This window comes from Ambystoma mexicanum, chromosome 2p, assembly GCF_040938575.1.
Source record: "Ambystoma mexicanum isolate Mex_15411 chromosome 2p, UKY_AmexF1_1, whole genome shotgun sequence".
NCBI classification, from domain to species: domain Eukaryota; kingdom Metazoa; phylum Chordata; class Amphibia; order Caudata; family Ambystomatidae; genus Ambystoma; species Ambystoma mexicanum.
In genome coordinates this window covers 1,462,036,340-1,462,056,888 of record NC_090923.1, presented here as the reverse complement: position 1 = coordinate 1,462,056,888, position 20,549 = coordinate 1,462,036,340, and the positions used below count along the sequence as shown (strand labels likewise).

The 20,549-nt window shown below is 47.6% G+C and overlaps 1 protein-coding gene across 6 annotated transcripts in view; it reads left to right on the top strand.

Moving 5' to 3' along the window:
- FANCA (FA complementation group A) overlaps positions 1-20,549 on the top strand; it is a 3,206,914-nt gene that overhangs the window by 153,000 nt on the left and 3,033,365 nt on the right. For all 6 annotated transcript variants that reach the window (XM_069646037.1, XM_069646039.1, XM_069646038.1 and 3 more), the window contains exon 3: positions 18,608-18,704. In XM_069646037.1, the coding sequence (XP_069502138.1) occupies positions 18,608-18,704 (97 nt within the window). The remainder of the gene's footprint in view (positions 1-18,607; positions 18,705-20,549) is intronic.

The window sequence follows — 20,549 nt, the reverse complement described above, 5'->3', positions numbered from 1 at the left end:
TTTCTTTTTTTTTTTTTTTTTAAGGTGTGTCCTTTACACGAGAACCCACCCTTTTGGGTGGCAACGCCTCCCCAGTCTAAACAAATAGCCGAGCCCTGGCGCACCTGCGCCGCGCACCGTGAAGTACTCTGAAGTATTGTTTGCAGTTCGCGTGGCGCGGGCTGCGGGGCTTCTTATTAACCATTTAAGATATCCTTTGGGCGGTGTATCGTGAATAACAACTCTTGAAATAACTGTTAGGAAACTGCTTATCTTATCTTGGTAAATAGATAGGAATTTACTGAGTTGAAAGTTGTGTTATTTGTATTGCCTCTTCCAAAGTGCTCTGAAGCCTTTCCATTTCTCATATCGCTTGCTTTATGGATTCGGCTTTGAGAAACGGGAAAAAGCGGAAGGAGTGTCCTTCAAAAACGCTTCCTACAATAGAATCTCCAAAAAATGCAAATAAAAACAAAAAATAGTCCCTCAGCCTCACTTAATGGGAAACTGTCATTCTTATCCATGTCAATCCTCTCTGAGGAAATTAAGCCCATTACTGAGAAGACTTTGGCACCAGAAAGCCAAGTAGAGTTAGCGGGTCCAAAAGAAATATGTTCCCTAAAAAAAGCAAATGACAACATCACAAATGATCCATTTGCTGCAGATGATCATACACATAACGTACAAAAAATAATTGTTGATCTACATGAACACAAATACCTTCCTATTTCCGACATTTCCATGCTTGCTCCAGTAATTGTCTGATCTAGACAAAAGAATAAGGCTATCTCTTGGGCCATCTACACCTGTTTCTACACAGGGAATGCTCATGGAACACATACACTTCCATAAACCAAGTGTCAAAGAGTCAAGTTTTCCGAGTTCTGATACGGGAAAAAAGAGAAAAATGTCATACAAATTCCTTGAACTAGTTCGCCTACGATGAAATATGCTTATAACACAAATACACAGAATCCATCTTCTGAACAGAGAAATTTGAATACGTCTGTTCCAGTCTTTAACTTTTCCAACTTGCCTGAATTGCCTTTATCACAAGAAATTCCTGAAGAACTGCTTGAGCAGAAGATCAGCGACCTACCAAAATTCACAAGAATTTTAAACTTGCTAGATCGAGGGCACGAATACTCTCATCTCCTCTTGCAGGAGATCACAAAGGACCTTGTGACAAATACTACGCAATTAGCAAAAATTGAAGGATACATCTTGGCGCAAGAAGCTTGTTACATATACCACTCAGAGTGCCACGTAAGAGCAGCCTCAATAATAAAAAATGATCTGCTACACTCTAATGTCCAAGTTGGAAAAAAAAGATGTGGGATCTCAAACAGCGGATGAGCCGTTTCTTTCTCATGGAATCCCAGTGACATTTGCGCAAATACTTCAGTGAAAAGATAACATAGGAGTGGATAAGTTAATCCCTCCAGATGGTGAAAAAATTGATTATTTGGAAATAGCAAAATTGCAACATGATAGACTCCGACAAGTTGAAACATTCTTGGTTCAGGTGAACTCCAAAGATAACATTTTGGAGATGCTCACAGTAGAGGAAGTACCCTGTTTGAACACAAGCGTGACAGAAATTACTCCTGATAGTCGTTCGATTTTGATAAATCTTATTGAAAAGGACAAGCTCAATGAATCACAACAAGATTGTTCAAACGAAAAGGAGAATCTTTATTTTTTATCAAGAAGAGCTAAGAAAAACCCTCTCAAAGCTCTAAAAAGAAGACACAAAAACAAAGGAATCTCTTTGCGTGGAGAGAAAAAAATGCGAGAATTATCTTCTGAATTGGCTAGTGATAATGCAATACAAACAAGCACTTGCAAAGTACTAACGCTCGCGGTTCCCGGTTCCCTCCGAACAAAATTTAAAATTAAATGAGCTGAATGAGGAGAGCAAAAATGCACTGCAACTGAGGTCTACAACGACGCAAGAAATTGCTCCGAAACAGTCGGCCACTATGATGAAAAAACAAAATCTGAACTTGAGATCTGCGAGTGGTGAGCGTGTTGAGAAAGAAGGAAAACTTCAAATGGAAACGGAATTAAGTGTACTCACTGAAAGAAAGATAAACCTCACTTAACCTTGTTTTTTACAGATATTTCAACAAAGAAAACTGATGGTTTCACGAGAAACGAAAATATCAAATGTAATGAAGGAAGCTCAGGAGAGACGTTGATTCCGTGGATGCAAGAGGAAAAACGGTCAAAGTCTGAGACCTCCAAGGAAGTGATGGAAAAAATAGCTTCATTACTGGAATCAATTCCTAAAGATGGAAAGGCCAGAATGGACATCCATATTAAGCAAGGTCAGCTGAGAGATCACAATCAATGTAGGAATGAACATGGTCAAATCTTGAACCCTCCAATGTCCTTAGCCCCTGTTGAAGAGAACGGACTATCGGAGAAAGCATCAAATGCAAACATCAATCAAGGAATGGTTGCACTATCGAAATCTCAACAGCAATCGTGTAGGAGCGCATCAGAAGTAAAAAAAGAGGTCGGTGTTGACGAAAATCAACTAGAGATGCCCTCTGAAGATGCACTCAATCAAATTCTCCCACAGTTTCAAAATATACCTTGAGAGATGAAAAACACCATTTGATGGAAGAGTGACGTTAAGATCAATGGAACGGTTCGTATTAATCGATCGTTGCTAATGAATTCGCTCTATAAGATTCCATCTCTTAGAAGTTTGGTGACAAAAGACATTGAGTGGATCAGACTTCCGAATGGGAATAACAGAATGTTGTCCAAAATGTTATCGCCTATAATTGCGAAATTGATCTGGGAGCACCAGAGTGATCTCTTGATCCTTGGACTGGAAATGGTCGGATTCTCTCAAATAAAAATAGTGATGGACTCCTTGGAATTTCAACCTCCCCTACTGAAATTGAGCACTGACTCCACTGATTCCACACGGGGTCCAAATGATTCCAATAAAAATATGATGGAACAACTGTCCGCACTTACAAATGCTTTAAATGGCTCGAACCTTTGATCACATCAATTGTGAACACTACCAATCCTACGGCTACGTCATAAATTCATGACCTTAATATCGTGTCATGGAACTGCTGTGGCATCTGTTACTTGTTAAAATGGAGGGAAAGGGTAAAATCAGAGTCCCTTCCCAACATTTTATTGGTGCAGGAGACTATGGCAACAAAGAGGGTAGAACCCGATGGTTTTGATGTGTTCACATCATGCGAATAAAGGTTCAGAAGGGAGACCCACAGGTGGTCTGATGATTTTGATTGATACTAGGCTAAATGTTACTATCAACAATGTATATGAATCTGACCTTTTCATTCTATGTGATATTTCTTTTGACGTGAAATTGAATGAAAACCTATTCCTGATTTCATTATATTGGAACCCCTGCCAATACCCCATTGAAAAAGCTTGTGAATTATTGGGTGGTGCTCTCAATGAGGCTTTTAGTAAAGCACCACATGCGGAAATCCTCATTGGAGGTGACTTTAACGCATTATTTGGAACCAATGTCATCAGTATGGGTTCCAACTCTTCTTATTCTCAGGCCTCTTTACAAAAAGGGAATGTTTGGAGCAAGTTTTTTAAAGCCTGGAATATTTTCTTAATAGCTCCAGCAGATACTCATAAGAAGTTCACATGGAAACGTGGTATTGCACAATCATGGATTGATCATATGTTCTCCTCTAAGCAACTTTCTGGAAGACTTTCTAAAGTCAATACCATTAAGACTGCCTTGGGGGATCACATAATGATAACATCGTCTATTCCAAATTACTTTATATGGTGTCCTCCTGCCTCTCAGCTGTCGTTCATTCAATGTAACAGACCACGTTTTTCAATCAACTGGTTTTCAGCTACATGCAGGAAATTCACAACTCTAGTAAATAGAGATTTATGGAAATGCAATGGGGGAAATCCCTTGGACAATGCAACAATACTAAACTGGAATTCTGAGATGATTGCCTCACATTTGGTGAATATTTCTCATACGATGGTTGGGTAAGATGTTGGCAAAATTGAAGGAAGAGCATATTGTACTATGGTGGCTTCAATAAAAAGAAAGAAAAACGCTGATCTTCGTGTGGCAAAGAAGTCCAGGTTGAGTTTTGTCAATCCTGAATATATAATATTAAAAACATTTATTATAGTTAACTATAAAAAGGCACTAAAGGAGGCTCGTATTTTGAATAAAATACAGCAAAATCAAAGAATAGTTAACCTAATATGGAACCGTAAAACTAAAGAGATCTGGAAAACTATAAGATCAATAGATAAAGTTACCACATGTGAATTCGACTCAAGGATTGATAGTGCAACTTGGTCTTCTTTCTTTCTCTCCAAATATGCCCTTCCTGAAGACTTTACATCTTTTGAACAACCGCCTGAATGCCACTTAATTCCCAACTGCTGTCCATGGGATAAGACAGATATACTCGTTGCAATTCAGAAACTGAAGGGTTCCAAATGTGCTGGTCCCGATGAGCTTCCCCCGTGTTTAATCAAGGATGATCCTATATTTTGGTGTTCTATCTTTCATATCACGTTTCAAGAAATGTTTCGATCTAAAAAAATCCCCAGTTCTTGGCTTACATCAATTATCATTCCTCTATATAAAAAAGGTTCAATCTCCGATCCCAACAACTACAGAGCTGTTGCGATTATTGATGTCTCAGCAAAAATGTTTGCCTCCCTGATTCTACAAGAGCTAGAAAGTTTCTCACGTATTAATGATGCTCTGTCCATCACAAGTAGGGTTTCGTAAAGGGATGGGGACCCCTCTTAATGCGTGTCTTTTGGCACACATCATTACACATGCTACTTGCCCTGCCAACAGTCCTATATTTGTTGCACCCTTAGACTTAAAAGCAGCCTTCGATTGCGTGGTAAGAGGGAAATTGTGGGAACAATTGCGCAAAGCTAATTTTCCTCAATATCTTATTACACTCATAGAAATGTTGCACTTTCCAACAAACTTTAAAGTGAAAATTGATCGAGCAGGTTCCCTAACGCAGGCCATTCCATGTTTCACAGGAGTAAAACAGGGCTGCAACCTTGCAGCCATTCTTTTCAATCTCTATTTAGCTGATATTGAAGAGATATGGAACATGGATAAATCTTTTGCAATTCGAATCGGAGCTGTTTCTTTGTCATGGCTAGCGTACGCAGATGATATTCTGCTTTTCGACCGTATGCAGACTGGACTTCAAATGAAACTAGAAAGCTTCATGCATTACTGTAACATCAATAATCTTACCGTCAATCCACAAAAATCCAATATTCTCCAGCATGGGGTCTGGCATGGATTCACATGCTCATGAATATTCCCCGTCGTCAGGCTGGGAATCCTCGGTAAAGAAAAAACCAGTATCAGTTTCATTTCTGATCTGTCTTTCGTAGTAATAACCAATCACTGGTCTCTGCGTCATACTGACCACAGCCAATGACTGCCCTCTACCTAAGCACCGCCTCTGGCAGCCATCTTCAGATTTTTACCGCACGTTCATGTGTTGGGATCCTCGTGCTATTGCTCTGGAGCGTTAGTGCTATTTTTTCACGTTTTTTTCTCAAAACTTCGTTTTTTCCGGTCAAAAGAGCCTCAAGCTCCACCGACTCTCCATCCGATCAACGGGGACCCGTGTCGGATTCGTCTGCGCCCCTCAAGGGTGAGGATTTCGTCAAGCTACGTTTTGGAGGACTCCAGAAGCTTCTCAGGCCCGGACATGGCCCAGGAGAAGGGAAGCTCGACGCCCGGAAAGCTGTTCAGGGTCTGCCCTGGATGCCAGCTGCAGAACGTCTTTAAGGAGGACGAACACTCCTTTTGTCTCTACTGCTTACATGAGGACAAGACGCACGTGGAGAAGGACTGTGCGTTTTGCGGCAATATGTCGGAGCGGACCATGAAGGACCGCCACCAACGCCTCGCCAACTGGCTGGAAGGGAAGAGCCCGTCAGGCGAGAAGAAGAGGAAGAAATCCGAGCGGTCTTCTAAGACCTTTGAGGACGCCCCGGCGACGGGGGTCCAACATAAGGCCAAGCACCGCGAGTCCGCTGGCACCGGGAGCGCCGAACGGTCGGGCTCTACGGGCACCAGGCAGGGCGCACCCTCCCCGGCACCTTCAGCCACGAGCCAACGCTCTGGGTCGGGTAAGAGGAAGGGCGAGCACCCGGCGAAGCTCCTGGAGAGGCCCCGGTCGAGCTCGAAGGCCCCATCGAAGGGGGAGCGAGGCAGTGTCCCCCCCCCCCCAAGGATAAGTCGGTGAGCGCACCTAAGGTGGTGAAGGCCTTAATCCATCCGGCCAAGCCCTCTATCGATACTGTCGCGGCGGCCCTGGCTCAGCCTGTGGAGGCTACCCAGTGGTGGCGACCTCGGGGCTCAGAGTCTCCCTGCCACCTCGGAGGGAGTCCTCTTTTGTGCCCATCGATAGGACCCCTGTGAAATCCCCGGCGGGGAAGAAAATAGGGGGGCAGGGCGTCGTCGTAGATTCGGCTTCAGAGGAAGAGCTGATCGAGGTCTTAAGCCACGGCCTTGGCGTGGATGAAGACCGGCCCGTCGGGATGGATCCCGACGCAGGTGACGACAGCGTCGAGGGTGCCGACGGGGCCCCTTATCGCCCGTCGGATTCCCCTCTGCCAGCACCGCAAGACAACTCGGCGGCCATTTTGTTGGCTATACAGTCCTTATGCTCAGAGATAACCGTTGCCGACGGAGGAACCTCTCCCGTCGGGGGATCCTGAACCGGGACCTTCTGGTGTTCCCCCTCCCAAGAAAAGGAGGATTCACCCTCCACCTCCTTTTCAGCCGTCGCGACCCGTCCAGCCCTCCTCCCCGTCCACCCGAGGGGATGACACGGCAGCGATGGGTACGGACGACGAGGTATACGACGAGGATCTCCCGTCGTCACCTCCCACCAGGGCCTCTCCGCCCGACGAGATTGGATCGTTCCACTCCATGATCGCCAGGGCATCCGAGCTTTTCCAACTCTGCCCTGAGGAGAAGAAAAAGGAAGGATTCCTTTATCAACGGCGCGAGGCCAAGAGGAAGACGGTCCTCGCGGTGCCTCTACTGGACGACATTTGGGATGAGGGCCTCGCCCTCCTCAAGAACCCTTCCACGACGCCAGCTAGAAGAGACCGGTACGAGAAGAAGTACCGGGTCCCGGACGCGGCCCCCCTGTGCCTCCCGGCGCAGCCTACCCCGGACTCCGTCGTCTCCGCGGCGGCCAGGAAGAAAGCGGGGGGGGGGGTGCGGCCTCCACATCGACTTCCCCACCGGACGGCGAGGGAAAGAAATTGGACGCTATGGGACGCAGGGTCATCTCGTCTGCAGCGACGACGATTAAAGCGGCCAACGCCTTGGCTATCGTGGCGCGCTACGACAGGGAGCTATGGTACAAACTGGCTCCCCTGCTGGACTTCCTACCGGACGACAAGAGGGCGGATGCCCTGGAGATCCTACAGGAAGGTGAGGTGGCGTCGGACCACGCCATCACTATTGCGACGGACATCGCCGACACTGGGTTTCGCCAGTTGGGCAACGGCGTGTGCCTTAGGCGGCGTGGATGGCTCAAGGCTACGGACTTCCGTCAAGACGTACAGACCAGAGTCCTGGACATGCCGTTCGATGGGAACAACCTGTTTGGGAAAACAGTGGACGATTCCCTTCAGGCCATTAAAGCGGACACTGAGACGGCCCGGGCCCTTGGAGTTCTACAGCAACGACGGACGCCCTTTCGGAGCAGCGGAGGCAAGGGCGCCTCCAAAGGTTCCGGCGGCGGTTTCTCTACCTACCGTCAAGCGGCCCGCTCGTCGTCTCAAGAGGCCTACAGAGGACGAGGCAAGTCTGGAGGACCCCGCCGTCGTCGCCAAGGTGGTCAAGGCGGCAAAGCCTCGTCGAAACAGGATTGAACCGGCCGTGGGGTCGGGCCCCCACCGAAGCACCCCGGTGGGAGACCGGCTGGTGAGCTTCGTCAGCGTGTGGGAGTCCATCTCCACCGACCGTTGGGTGCTGGACGCCTTAGCCCGGGGCCACGCGCTCGAGTTTCAAAGAAGGTGCCCGCGCGTCCCCCCCGTGGCCAGGAGAGAGCTTCACGTCCCTCAGCTTCTCCTGGAGGTAAAGGCGTTGCTCAGGAAGGGCGCCATCGAACGCGTCCCAAAGAGGCTTCGGGGCTCCGGAGTTTACTCGAGATACTTCCTCGTGAAGAAGAAGACGGGAGGATGGCGCCCCATCCTAGACCTGCGACGTCTGAACAAGTTCATCAAGGCGCAGAAGTTCCGGATGGTCACCCTCCAGCACGTCCTGGGTCAGCTGGAGGAATGAGACTTCCTGTCGTCGTTGGATTTGGAGGATGCCTACTTCCATATTCCCATCCTAAAGGGGCACCGAAAATTCCTCAGGTTTGTGGTCCAAGGGCGTCACTACCAGTTCAAAGCCCTCCCCTTCGGACTACGGTCGGCACCCAGGGTATTTACCAAGTGCCTTGCACCGGTGGCGGCGCAGCTGCGCCGCGAGGGGATCCACGTCTACCCCTACCTGGACGACTGGCTCATCCGAGCCAAGACAAGGGAGCTCACCGTGGAGCACACGGCAAGGACCGTCCAACTTCTCACGGACCTGGGATTCTCCGTGAACTACGCCAAGTCCCACCTGGTACCCGCGCAAAACGCACTGTTTCTGGGAGCGAAGCTCGACACAGTGTCCCTTCTGGCCTCCCCGTCGGAGGAAAGGACCAGGTCCATCCTGGGCAAGGTACAGCGGATGTTGGTTTCCGACGCGGCCAAGGTGAGGTCCATCAAGTCCCTCCTCGGAATGATGTCCTCTTGCATCTACCTCATTCCCATGTGCAGGCTCCGGATGCGCCCGTTGCAGGAGTTCCTGGACGCGCGCTGGATCCAAACGACGGGCGGCTTCGAGGAGAGGATCACACGCGACGAGAGTTTCCGCCGAGCGGTCCGGTGGTGGGGCACCCGCGCACATCTGACGGCGGGCATGGACTTCCAGACCCCAGACCACCAGGAGACAGTGACCACGGATGCGTCCCTGGAAGGGTGGGGAGCGCACACCGAAAATCTGCACGCGAGAGGCCTCTGGCTCCCGACGGAGAAGTCCCTCCATATCAACGTCCTGGAGCTCCGTGCAGTGTTCTGGACCCTCGGGTCTTTCCTTCCGTCCCTCAAGGGCAAGGTGGTGAGGATCTTCACCGACAACACCACCACCATGTTTTACATCAGGAAACAGGGCGGAACCTGGTCCCCAGCACTGTCCAAGGAGGCGCAGGACGTGTGGCATTGGGCCGTCGCCCAAAGGATGTTTCTGGTGCCGTTTCATCTGGCAGGGATAAAAAACACCATCGCCGACTCACTCAGCAGGGAGCTGCGCTCGTGCCACGAGTGGGAACTACGGCAGGATCTAGTGGATCGCCTCTTCCGACGGTGGGGCACACCCCAGATCGACCTGTTCGCGACGGCGACGAACTCCAAGTGCCGGAGGCAGGCGAGGAGCATGGGCGATGCTTTCTCGTTCCCCTGGGAGGGCCTGTTCCTCTACGCGTTCCCTCCTTTGCCACTGCTAATCCGGCTCATCAACCAGCTCAAGAGGTCACGGTGCAGGATGATCCTCGTCGCACCTGCGTGGCCGAGGCAGATATGGTTCCCGGACCTTCTGGACTTATCAGCGTCCCCGCCAATCAGGCTGCCGGTGGATGCGGATCTACTATCCAGGGAAGGAGGCGCCATCTTCCACCACAATCCGAAATCGCTGAACTTGCAGGCCTGGCTCCTGCAGCGCTAGAGTTTGGAGATACGACATACCGGCCGACTGCAGAGAGGTTCTTGCAAAGGCCAGGGCGTCCTCGACTCTTAAATGCTACGGACACAAATGGAAGAGGTTCTCTGTCTGGTGCCACGCACAGAAGATCAACCCTCTACGGATTACGGCCCCCCAGGTGCTGCCGTACCTGCTGACGCTGGCCAAAGCTGGATTGGCACACGCGTCCATCAAGATTCATCTTGCTGCGATCTCCCGATACACCAGGACCACGGGCCGAACGTCCTTGTGGTCTCATCGTCTGGTGAAAGAGTTCATGAAGGGACTGTTCAGATCGTTCCCGCCGGTGAAGGCTCCGGCCCCGGGGTGGGAGCTCAACGTGGTGCTGATCAAGCTCATGGGACCTCCGTTCGAGCCTCTGCACTCGGCCCCGTTGAAGTTTCTGTCGTGGAAAACAGCGTTTCTTGTGGCCATCACCTCCGCACGACGGGTGGGAGAGATCCAGGCCCTTAGGCCCTTTCCTGCAAGGCCCCGTACTTGACTTTTCACGACACGAGGGTAGTGTTCAGGACGCACCCCTCCCTCATGCCCAAGGTACCGTCGGACTTCCATCTCAACAAACCCTTGGTGTTGCCTGTGTTCTTCCCGTGGCCTTCGTCGCCGGCTGAGAGGACTTTGCACTCGCTGGATGTGGCTAGAGCTTTGAAGTTCTACGTGGACCGCACAAAGTGTTTTCGGAAGACGTCACAACTCTTTGTGAATTTTGGACCTGTCAATCAGGGGAAGGATCTCTCGAAGGCTTCCATTTCCAGATGGCTCTCCGGCTGTATCATGTACTGTCATCGGTTGGCAAACCGACCGCTGCCTGGCCGTCCGAGAGCCCATTCCACCAGAGTGATCGCAGCCACCACGGCGTTCCTTTCTGGTGTGCCCCTGCTGGACATATGCAGAGCTGCTACGTGGAGGTCGACGCACACCTTCACGAAATTCTACTGCGTCGATCGGGATTCCAGGGAGGAGTCCAGGGTCGGCCAAGCAGTGCTGCGCAACCTGTTCGCCTGAGGTGAGCCTGGTGAGGAGGTAAGATGCTTAATGTTGGGTTTGATGTAATGCTTAATGTTGAGCCTTTGCCACCTCCCATGGTTGTGCACGTGTGTACTGCTATGTATTCTTTATTCATGAGCATGTGAATCCATGCCAGACCCCATGCTGGAGAAGGAACAAGTTACTTACCTGTAACTGTTGTTCTCCAGCATGGGTCTGGCATGGATTCACATGCGAACCCTCCCGCCTACCCCTCTGCGGCTCTTCACTTGGTCATACTGCCACTTCACGTGCTTCCAAATCTGAAGATGGCTGCCAGAGGCGGTGCTTAGGTAGAGGGCAGTCATTGGCTGTGGTCAGTATGACGCAGAGACCAGTGATTGGTTATTACTACGAAAGACAGATCAGAAACGAAACTGATACTGGTTTTTTCTTTACCGAGGATTCCCAGCCTGACGACGGGGAATATTCATGAGCATGTGAATCCATGCCAGACCCATGCTGGAGAACAACAGTTACAGGTAAGTAACTTGTTCCTTATCTTTTTTTCCAATAAAAAAAAAAGTATGGCACTTTGTATGGAAAATTGGTGCCTCGTCCATCGCAATCTCCCTCCATTTACCTTATTTGGGGCTCATTCTAACCAAGAACACTCGTATAAAAGAATGAAAGAACTATTAATAGTTAAATCATTGCCCCTAAAATGTCAAATGAAGATCTTGCTACAGAAAATTTGCAAATTCTCGTTAATTCCACTTCTAGAATTTTATTTGAAAAAAGTTGAGGCTATATTGTTGTATGGAGTTGAACTTTTTATATGATTTGCGTCCTTTATTTGATCAACTACAAGGGCAGATCTGGAAATATACCTGTCATTCGCCGTCCTGTTTGGCGTTTGTATCCGCGTTGGCGGTTACGCGCTGGAAGGGCGTGCGGAGGTTCCGCTACGTGATTTCTCTGTTACTCACCCTACGGTCTAGTGGTTTTCCAACATGGCGTCGCTGGTAGTATTTCTTTCCTCCTCTCCCAGCGATCGCGGCGTTGCAACCCCCTTCACTGCGCTAGCTCGCTGCTTTGGGTTTACACGCTAGTTTTCCAGCGTTGACCTCCTCAGTCACTATCTGTACTTTCGGTCCGCCTTCTCCGGACTATCTCTCTCTCTCTCTCTTCCTTCCCTCAGCTCTACGGTGCGCTGTTCTCCACACCCGCCTTCTCTGCCTTAACTTTCGGCTGCGCTGTCATTCAGCCGCCCTGGTTCCTGTTGCTCCGGAGTTGTTTTCTCTGCTGGTACCCTTTCCGGTGGCTCTCTTTCTCTCCGGAACCTTCTTTGCTTTGGATGTCCGGCTTCGCCTGCTCCCATCAGCTAACTGCCTCAAGAACTCCACTACAACTGCTTGCTCCAGATCCTCTCAAACCGCTGCACTCCTCGGAGGGTTTTTTCTGCCTGAACAGGCTTTTTCCCTTCGTACTGTCTGGCCTCGGGAAGGGGGCCCCAGGTTTGCTATACTTTAGCACTCACTGTGGCTTCCTCTCGAGACAGATACTTTCAACACAAAAAGGAGAAGGACTATCTCTCTCACAGGCAACTGCAACCGGAGGACTTTGAATCAGGTGAGGAGAGTGGGGAGGAACGGGAGTTAGCGGAATCGGCCAAATCGGACAGATTGCAACGCCAAGAGATGTCGGCAGAAGAGCAGATACAAGAATTATGGAAGGCCATTCAGGGAATCTCCCAAGAGTTACAAACTGTTAAGGCAGAGAATGTAGTATTGAAACAGATGATTACTGCCCGCGAACCACAATCCCCAGAACTTCCTGTCATGGCTCTTTCGGCAGGGAAGTTCGATGGAACTCCTAAAAAGATCAAAGAGTTTTTGGAGGCCTGCTTAGTATATTTTACTTTCAGGCCCCGGCTGTTTGCCACCGACCAGACAAAGATCGGGTTAATGGTTTCGAACATGACCGGCAATGCCCTGGCATGGGTTACTCCGCTGGTTACCGGGGCTAATCCCATCTTACACGATTTTGCTGGTTTTCAGACCCTGTTGAAGCAAACCTTTGAGAGACCCGAACTGACTTTCACCGCCTGCGAGGACCTGTTGGATATCCGACAAGGGTCATCGGATGTTCTATCGTACATATCAGAATTCAAGAGATTGGCTTCGGGTGCTGGGTGGTCTGAACAGGCACAATTTGCCATATTTCGGCGAGGCCTTAAGGAGGAAATTAAGGACGAACTCGCCAGGGCATCCAGGCCACCATCTTTTTCGGATCTGCTTTCCGCAGCCTTACAAATTGAATACAGACTGCAGGAACGAAGGTCAGAACGCCGAAAACAACGAACAACCGTTCATTTTTCCGATTCCACCGTCTCCTCCTCTCCTTCCCATACTACAGACGAACCCATGCAGATTGGAGCTACTAGAGGACCTCTTACCGCGGCTGAAAGAAGAAGGAAGGAAGGAGAAAGGTCTATGTGCCTATTGTGGATCGGATCAACATCTCCTCAAGGAATGTACTGAACTTCCTCAGAAACGTCAGGGAAACGGTTTCCCTCGGCGCCAGTAGGGACCTGGTTCCGAGGGGCTTCTGATTCATCCACCAATCCCTATGTCTCTCTCTCTATTTCGGCTCCATACATTCCTGAGGATTCTAGGCTTATGGTTCTACCTGTTATTATAAAGGTCAACGGCAGAACAGTTGAGTGTCTCGCACTCCTGGACTGCGGAGCCGCCGGAAACTTTGTCGACGTCATCTGGACCAAAAGGATGGGTCTCCGTACCTTGCCTCGCAAAGAAGATCAAAAGGTAGAAGGGGTTGACGGTTCTCCTCTCTCTTCAGGACCTATTACTCACACCACCGAGGATCTATCGGTTACCATATTTCAACATTCTGAGACAATCCGGTTTGACATTATTCGAGCTGCCCATTTTCCGGTTATTCTTGGCATCACATGGCTCAGAAAGCATAACCCTCATGTCAATTGGGCGGACAATCAACTACAATTTAGTTCCTCCTACTGCAAGCTCAACTGTTTTTCTGACCACAGTATTCCTCAGATTGTTACAGGGTCTACCACACAACTGGCTGGGGTTCATGCTCTACCTCTGTACTGTTCCCCTTACTCGGAGGTGTTCGTCGAAAGAAAGCCAGCAACCTTACCTCCCCATAGGCCAGAAGATTGTAACATTGACTTAGAACCCAATGCTTTGGTTCCATTCTGTAGGATGTTCTCTTTAACTCAAGCGGAAAGAAAGGTTCTTAAAGATTATCTTGATGCCAATGTTCAGAATGGGCTCATTCAACCTTCCAAGTCTCCTGCCGGAGCTTTTTTGTTCTTTATCAAGAAGAGGGACTCTACTGAATTGCGCCCGTGTATCGATTACCGAGGCCTCAACAAGGTTACTATCCGGGATCGGTATCCTATGCCATTAATACATGAGATCATTGAAGCTGTTCAAGGTGCACGTTGGTTCACCAAATTAGACCTCAGAAATGCCTACCATTTGTTACGCATCGCCAAAGGAGATGAATGGAAGACCGCTTTTCGCACTCCTTTCGGTCTATTTGAGTACCGAGTAATGCCCTTTGGTTTGGTGAATGCTCCTGCTGTATTTCAACGGTTTATGGATCGGATGTTTTCAGACTTATTGTCTGTCTCCATGATCATATACCTGGACGACGACATCCTTATATATTCCAGCACCCTAGAGGATCACAAAACCCATGTCCAAAAAGTTCTGGAAAGACTTAAAAACAACCAACTTCTTGTCAAACCAGAGAAGTGTGTTTTTGCTGCTACTTCAGTGCCCTATCTAGGGTATCATCTTTCTGAAAGAGGCATCGCCATGGATCCCAGCAAAGTTTCTGCTATTCTGGACTGGCCTTCTCCGGCTTCGATCAAAGAGGTCCAAAGGTTTCTTGGGCTCTCTAATTTCTATCGCTCATTCATCCCAAACTTCTCTAAAGCAGTTCTCCCTATTACTTCTTTACTCAAGAAGGCCAACAATCCCTTTAGCTGGACTTCCGAAGCAGAACAGAGTTTTCACAATCTCAAGAATCTTTTTTGTACTGCTCCCATTTTGCGCCATCCTGACCAGAATAGACAGTTCATCGTCGAAACTGACGCCTCGGCCTTGGCCATTGGAGCTGTTCTGCTACAAGTGTTCGAGGAACGAGAACACCCCATTTGTTACCTTTCCAAGACGTTGTCTCCCAGCCAACTCAACTACTCCGTACTGGAAAAAGAATTGCTGGCTATAAAACACGCATGTGAGACCTGGCGACATCTATTGATGGGAGCAAGGCAGACCGTTATCATCAGAACGGACCATAAGAATCTCAAGGTCCTTCAGAATATGGAGTGTGTCAACTCCAGGCAGGCTCGTTGGGCATATTTCTTTGCCCAATATGATCTGCAAATTACCTACTTGCCTGGTACCAACAATACTCTTGCGGATGCTCTCTCTCGGAAGGGTCCCAAATGTGAGGAGAAAAGACATACCCCAGAGCCGATGTTCCACAGGAATAGGATCTTAACAGTTGCTAATACCTTTTTGGAAGAGGTTCGAGCCGGTGTTGCTTCGGAAGGTACTGTTCCGCTACTCAGAGGAGAGACTTCCTACACCAACAAAGAGGGTTTGCTATTCCTCAACCATTGTTTATACATACCTTCCGGTCCATTACATCTGAAGATCATAAATTGGTGTCATGATTCACTCACTGCAGGTCATCGTGGGAAGCTAAGTACCACAGAAACTATCTCTCGTTCTTTTTTTGGGCCGGAACTCAAAAAGGATGTGGAGGAATACATACTCGGTTGCCCGGTTTGTGCCATGACTAAGTCCATTACCGGCAAGCCCTTGGGTCTTCTCACCCAACCTGAGGTACCCTCTCGCCCTTGGGGTTTGCTTTCTACGGATTTCATTGTAGAACTTCCTGGTTCCAACTCCTGCTCCTGTATTATGGTTACAGTTGACACCTTGACCAAACTGGCTCATTTTTCCCCATTGCCTGGTCTTCCTACTGCTACCGAGATGGCTGAGGTTTTCGCCCAGGATATCTTCCGTCTTCATGGTCTCCCTGACAAGATCATCTCGGATCGTGGCAGCCAATTCGTTTCGAAGTTTTGGAAGGCTCTTTGTTCTCGCCTTGGTATGGAACGTGCTCTGTCGTCTGGCTTCCACCCTCAGACCAACGGTCAAACTGAGCGCCTTAACGCCACATTGGAACAGTACCTTAGATGCTACAGCAATCGTCTTCAGGACAATTGGGTTTCTTTGCTTCCTACGGCAAAGTTTACTTATAATAACTCATTTCATACAGCCATTGGACTCTCTCCTTTCTTTTGCAACTATGGGGTACACCCAAGATCGCTTCTTCCCTACATTCCGTCACCCACCAATTCCCCGACGGCTGAAGAAGTACTGCAGTCTATTTCAGATGCACACGTCACTGCCAGAAGGTGTTTGGAGAAGAGTTGTCAATACAACAAAACCCAAACGGACAAACATCGTAGGCCTTGCCCTGAATGGAAGGAAGGGGACAAGGTCTGGTTGTCCACCAGGTTCTTGCCGCGATGGGTTCACCCTTCTAAACTCTCTCCTCGCTTTTTGGGTCCTTTTCCCATTCTTTCCAAAATAAATCCTGTTACCTTTCGACTGAAACTACCTCCTTACCTCCGCCGCATTCATCCTGTCTTCCATGCCTCTCTTCTCAAACCTTTCATCCCGGACGTCCACCAGAGAGCTGTTCCCGACCAGCCTTTTCCTCAGGTGGATTCCTCTAGGGAATATGAGGTCTCTACTTTACGTGACTCCCGCCACTACCGTGGTAGGTTGGAGTATTTGGTGTCCTGGAAGGGTTACCCTAGGTCGGAGGACTCGTGGGAACCGGTTTCCAACATTCATGCCGTTTCCAACATTCATGCCCCTCGGTTGTTGGCTCAGTTTCATGCCCGCTTCCCCTTTAAGCCGGGGGTCCTACGCTCTAGGAGGGGGCATACTGTCATTCGCCGTCCTGTTTGGCGTTTGTATCCGCGTTGGCGGTTACGCGCTGGAAGGGCGTGCGGAGGTTCCGCTACGTGATTTCTCTGTTACTCACCCTACGGTCTAGTGGTTTTCCAACATGGCGTCGCTGGTAGTATTTCTTTCCTCCTCTCCCAGCGATCGCGGCGTTGCAACCCCCTTCACTGCGCTAGCTCGCTGCTTTGGGTTTACACGCTAGTTTTCCAGCCTTGACCTCCTCGGTCACTATCTGTACTTTCAGTCCGCCTTCTCCGGACTATCTCTCTCTCTCTTCCTTCCCTCAGCTCTACGGTGCGCTGTTCTCCACGCCCGCCTTCTCTGCCTTACCTTTCGGCTGCGCTGTCATTCAGCCGCCCTGGTTCCTGTTGCTCCGGAGTTGTTTTCTCTGCTGGTACCCTTTCCGGTGGCTCTCTTTCTCTCCGGAACCTTCTTTGCTTTGGATGTCCGGCTTCGCCTGCTCCCATCAGCTAACTGCCTCAAGAACTCCACTACAACTGCTTGCTCCAGATCCTCTCAAACCGCTGCACTCCTCGGAGGGTTTTTTCTGCCTGAACAGGCTTTTTCCCTTCGTACTGTCTGGCCTTGGGAAGGGGGCCCCAGGTTTGCTATACTTTAGCACTCACTGTGGCTTCCTCTCGAGACAGATACTTTCAACACAAAAAGGAGAAGGACTATCTCTCTCACAGGCAACTGCAACCGGAGGACTTTCAATCAGGTGAGGAGAGTGGGGAGGAACGGGAGTTAGCGGAATCGGCCAAATCGGACAATACCTTAGGTTTACCTTTATCTATGCCAAATGCCATTGTTAGACACAAACTTGGCCTTAACTCACTATCCGCTAGATATAAGTGGCCCTTATTATTGAATTTTGCAAAAATTATGTTTCCACCCAAAAACTCATTATACATAGGTTTAAACCGAATGTTAGCGAACAATAATATACCTTCTATGATTCAATTTAAAGAACGTATGTTGTCGGTTTTGGAAAAGATTAATCTCCCTGCTGAAGATCTGGAGCTTTTTCAAGAAAAGATTAAGAAAAATATATTGCAATGCGATTGGGCTGAAACTTGCAGGAAGATGGAAAGATGTGCTTCATTTGCAGAATATTGTAAATTTGTCCATAGGCAATTACCACGCATGTCTTATTTAACACTGTTCCCTTGTTCTAATGTTCGTCGAACCTTTGTTGTTTCGATTTGATCTTTTCCATACACGAGTCAGAAAAAAACATTGGCATAAACAGGCATTCGATAATAATAATGAATTATGTCGATTTTGCAATTATGCACAAGAGCCTTTAAAACACCTTTTTATTTACTGCATCTACTTTGAAAAAGATTGTTGTAAAGTGATGAATTCTTTTATACAAGCAAATACAATTGTAGCTAGAGAATGGATCTGGGCAAAATGTATTTGGGGCTCCACCAATGCTTCATTAATCAAAACAACAAAGCTGGTAAAGATTATCGAGAGCGAAATCGAAAGAGTTATTTAATTGTTTTTTTTTCTATGTATGGGTATAGGCATTTACGGGTGTATTTTAGCTGTGGAGGAATGGATCTTGTTGATAATGTATAATAAGTCACTTATGTTACGTTGTTATGTTTATCTGTTTCTTTTTTCTGTTTTTCCTTATTTCTTAATTGTATTTATTCAGGAATTTAATCATGAATTATTTGTAAAGGTCTTTTCGACTAAAAACAAATAAAGTTTTATATTAAAAAAAAAGTGAGTGTATAAATTGTTAAACATCAAATCATGTTTTTTTTGCCAGATGGGGAGTCCAACCTACAAGAAGCCATTCAGTTCCAGCGTGTCATCCGATCAGAGAAGCTTCAAATCTCCAGCTGCATTGCCAGGACCGTTTGTAGGTGAGTGAAGCCAGACATTTACAATTCAATACTTGAATCTGTTTCTGAAAATAATCAAAGTGTAGAAGTCGAGCATTGTTTCACCTCCATATCTGCTCTGTATTTGCAGAGTACCATCTGTCACCATCTGGTAATCCAAGATAATTGATGAGGAATTTTCCAAATGTGTTTACTTAATTCAATACCAACTGTATACATCACATTTGTTCAAACAGGCATTACTACAGTTGGAAATCATTGACAAAATGATTTCAACGCCAATTAAAATACTTTAAGTATCAATCACATTAATAAGGGAATGAAAAGCAGTGATTATGTGTATACATTGAATTCCACAGGCCAGACTGTCTCTAAACAGTGCAGCGTATTAGAGATCAAACTACAACAGTTTGGTGTTCAGCAAGGTTTCTATACATCCTTACTTTCCTTTCTAAATTAGTGTTACTTACAAACTGTGATATTACTACCAAACCATTTGTGATTATTGGACAATTATTAAAATAATCCACTGTGACTCTCTGTGTCATCATTTTTTCGAACTTACCTAACTGGATCTGCTTGCTATTGATTGTTCTGGCCTCACAAAGTGATCCCATGACCACAATGGTGGCCTAATTGGTGGGTGTTAGACATTTTAGAAAGATAAAAGAGAGGATTTGTTTAATCAATCAAGATTTGTCGTCTTTGTTTCAAGGACACTTCACATTTTTTTTTTTTTTAAACGTGATAGATGATCCTTTGTTTTTTTGTAGTTTTTTTTAGTGCCTCTGGTTACATTTAAAACCATATTACACTAATACATTTGTATTACATTAATAACAAGTTGAATTAAAATCATATGTTTAAAAAGACTAACCACAATTCGTTATAGATTGACATTGCATGAATAGCATAAAATAAAGAAACCTAATTAAACAAACTTTAAAATCATGCAGCACTTTAAGGCCTCCAGTTAAAGCCATTTGAATCTAAAATAAGGGTAGGCTAGCCTGTTAGCCAGGTGACGCCACCATGGCCTATGGGACCAAGTCCAGCTTCTTTATTGCCCTCTGCCAGACATAAAAGACTGGCGCTACAGATGTCAGAGCTTCAATTCCAAAGGATTGTAGCCCAGAATTGGTCAGAAGTGTGAGAGCAAATTTCACTGTAGGCATAACTGTGCTCTAGGCCCCACACTGTGTCAGAATGTGGCGAGTGTTCTCCATTTGTTTGCCACACAGTCTACATATTCTTTCGATTCTGGGGACACCAACCCATGCTCCTGTATTTTTAAAAAACAGGGAGGGTCTGTAGACGCATGGCCACAATAAATCTCACTATTTGTGGGAGACGCAACTTTATCTGGTAAGATTTGGTAATTCCGACTTTAAAAGCCTGATGGGAGTAGGCCTCAAACTTACGTTGGCAGGCTGTGATCCCGTGATAAACCCACGTCCAAATGGCTGAGTTTCACCTCAACCCTACATGGGTAGTGGTCCAACCATGTCTCGGGGACCCTAGAAAGACCCAAATCCCTCCAATATTCTTTGGCCAACAGGTCCAGATCTCTGAACCATGTACTCGTAGAGAACCTCTCTGCATGTGTCACCACCTGTCCTAGCAGCAAGGGAGCCTCCAGGATGTTATAGTACATCTTGGCCTAAAGCTTAATGGCTGCAGACTTCCAAAACATTAACACTGAGAAGAGACCCAACTCCAACCGAATATCTTCCACCGGGACACTCTCCGACACCCCAAGCAGTGAGCGAAGAGTGTTCGCCTCTAGCCTAGGGAGCCATCCCTGCGCCCTTAAGGGAAACACCTCCAGGGCATAATGAATATTTGGGATGACCGAGACCCTGTATG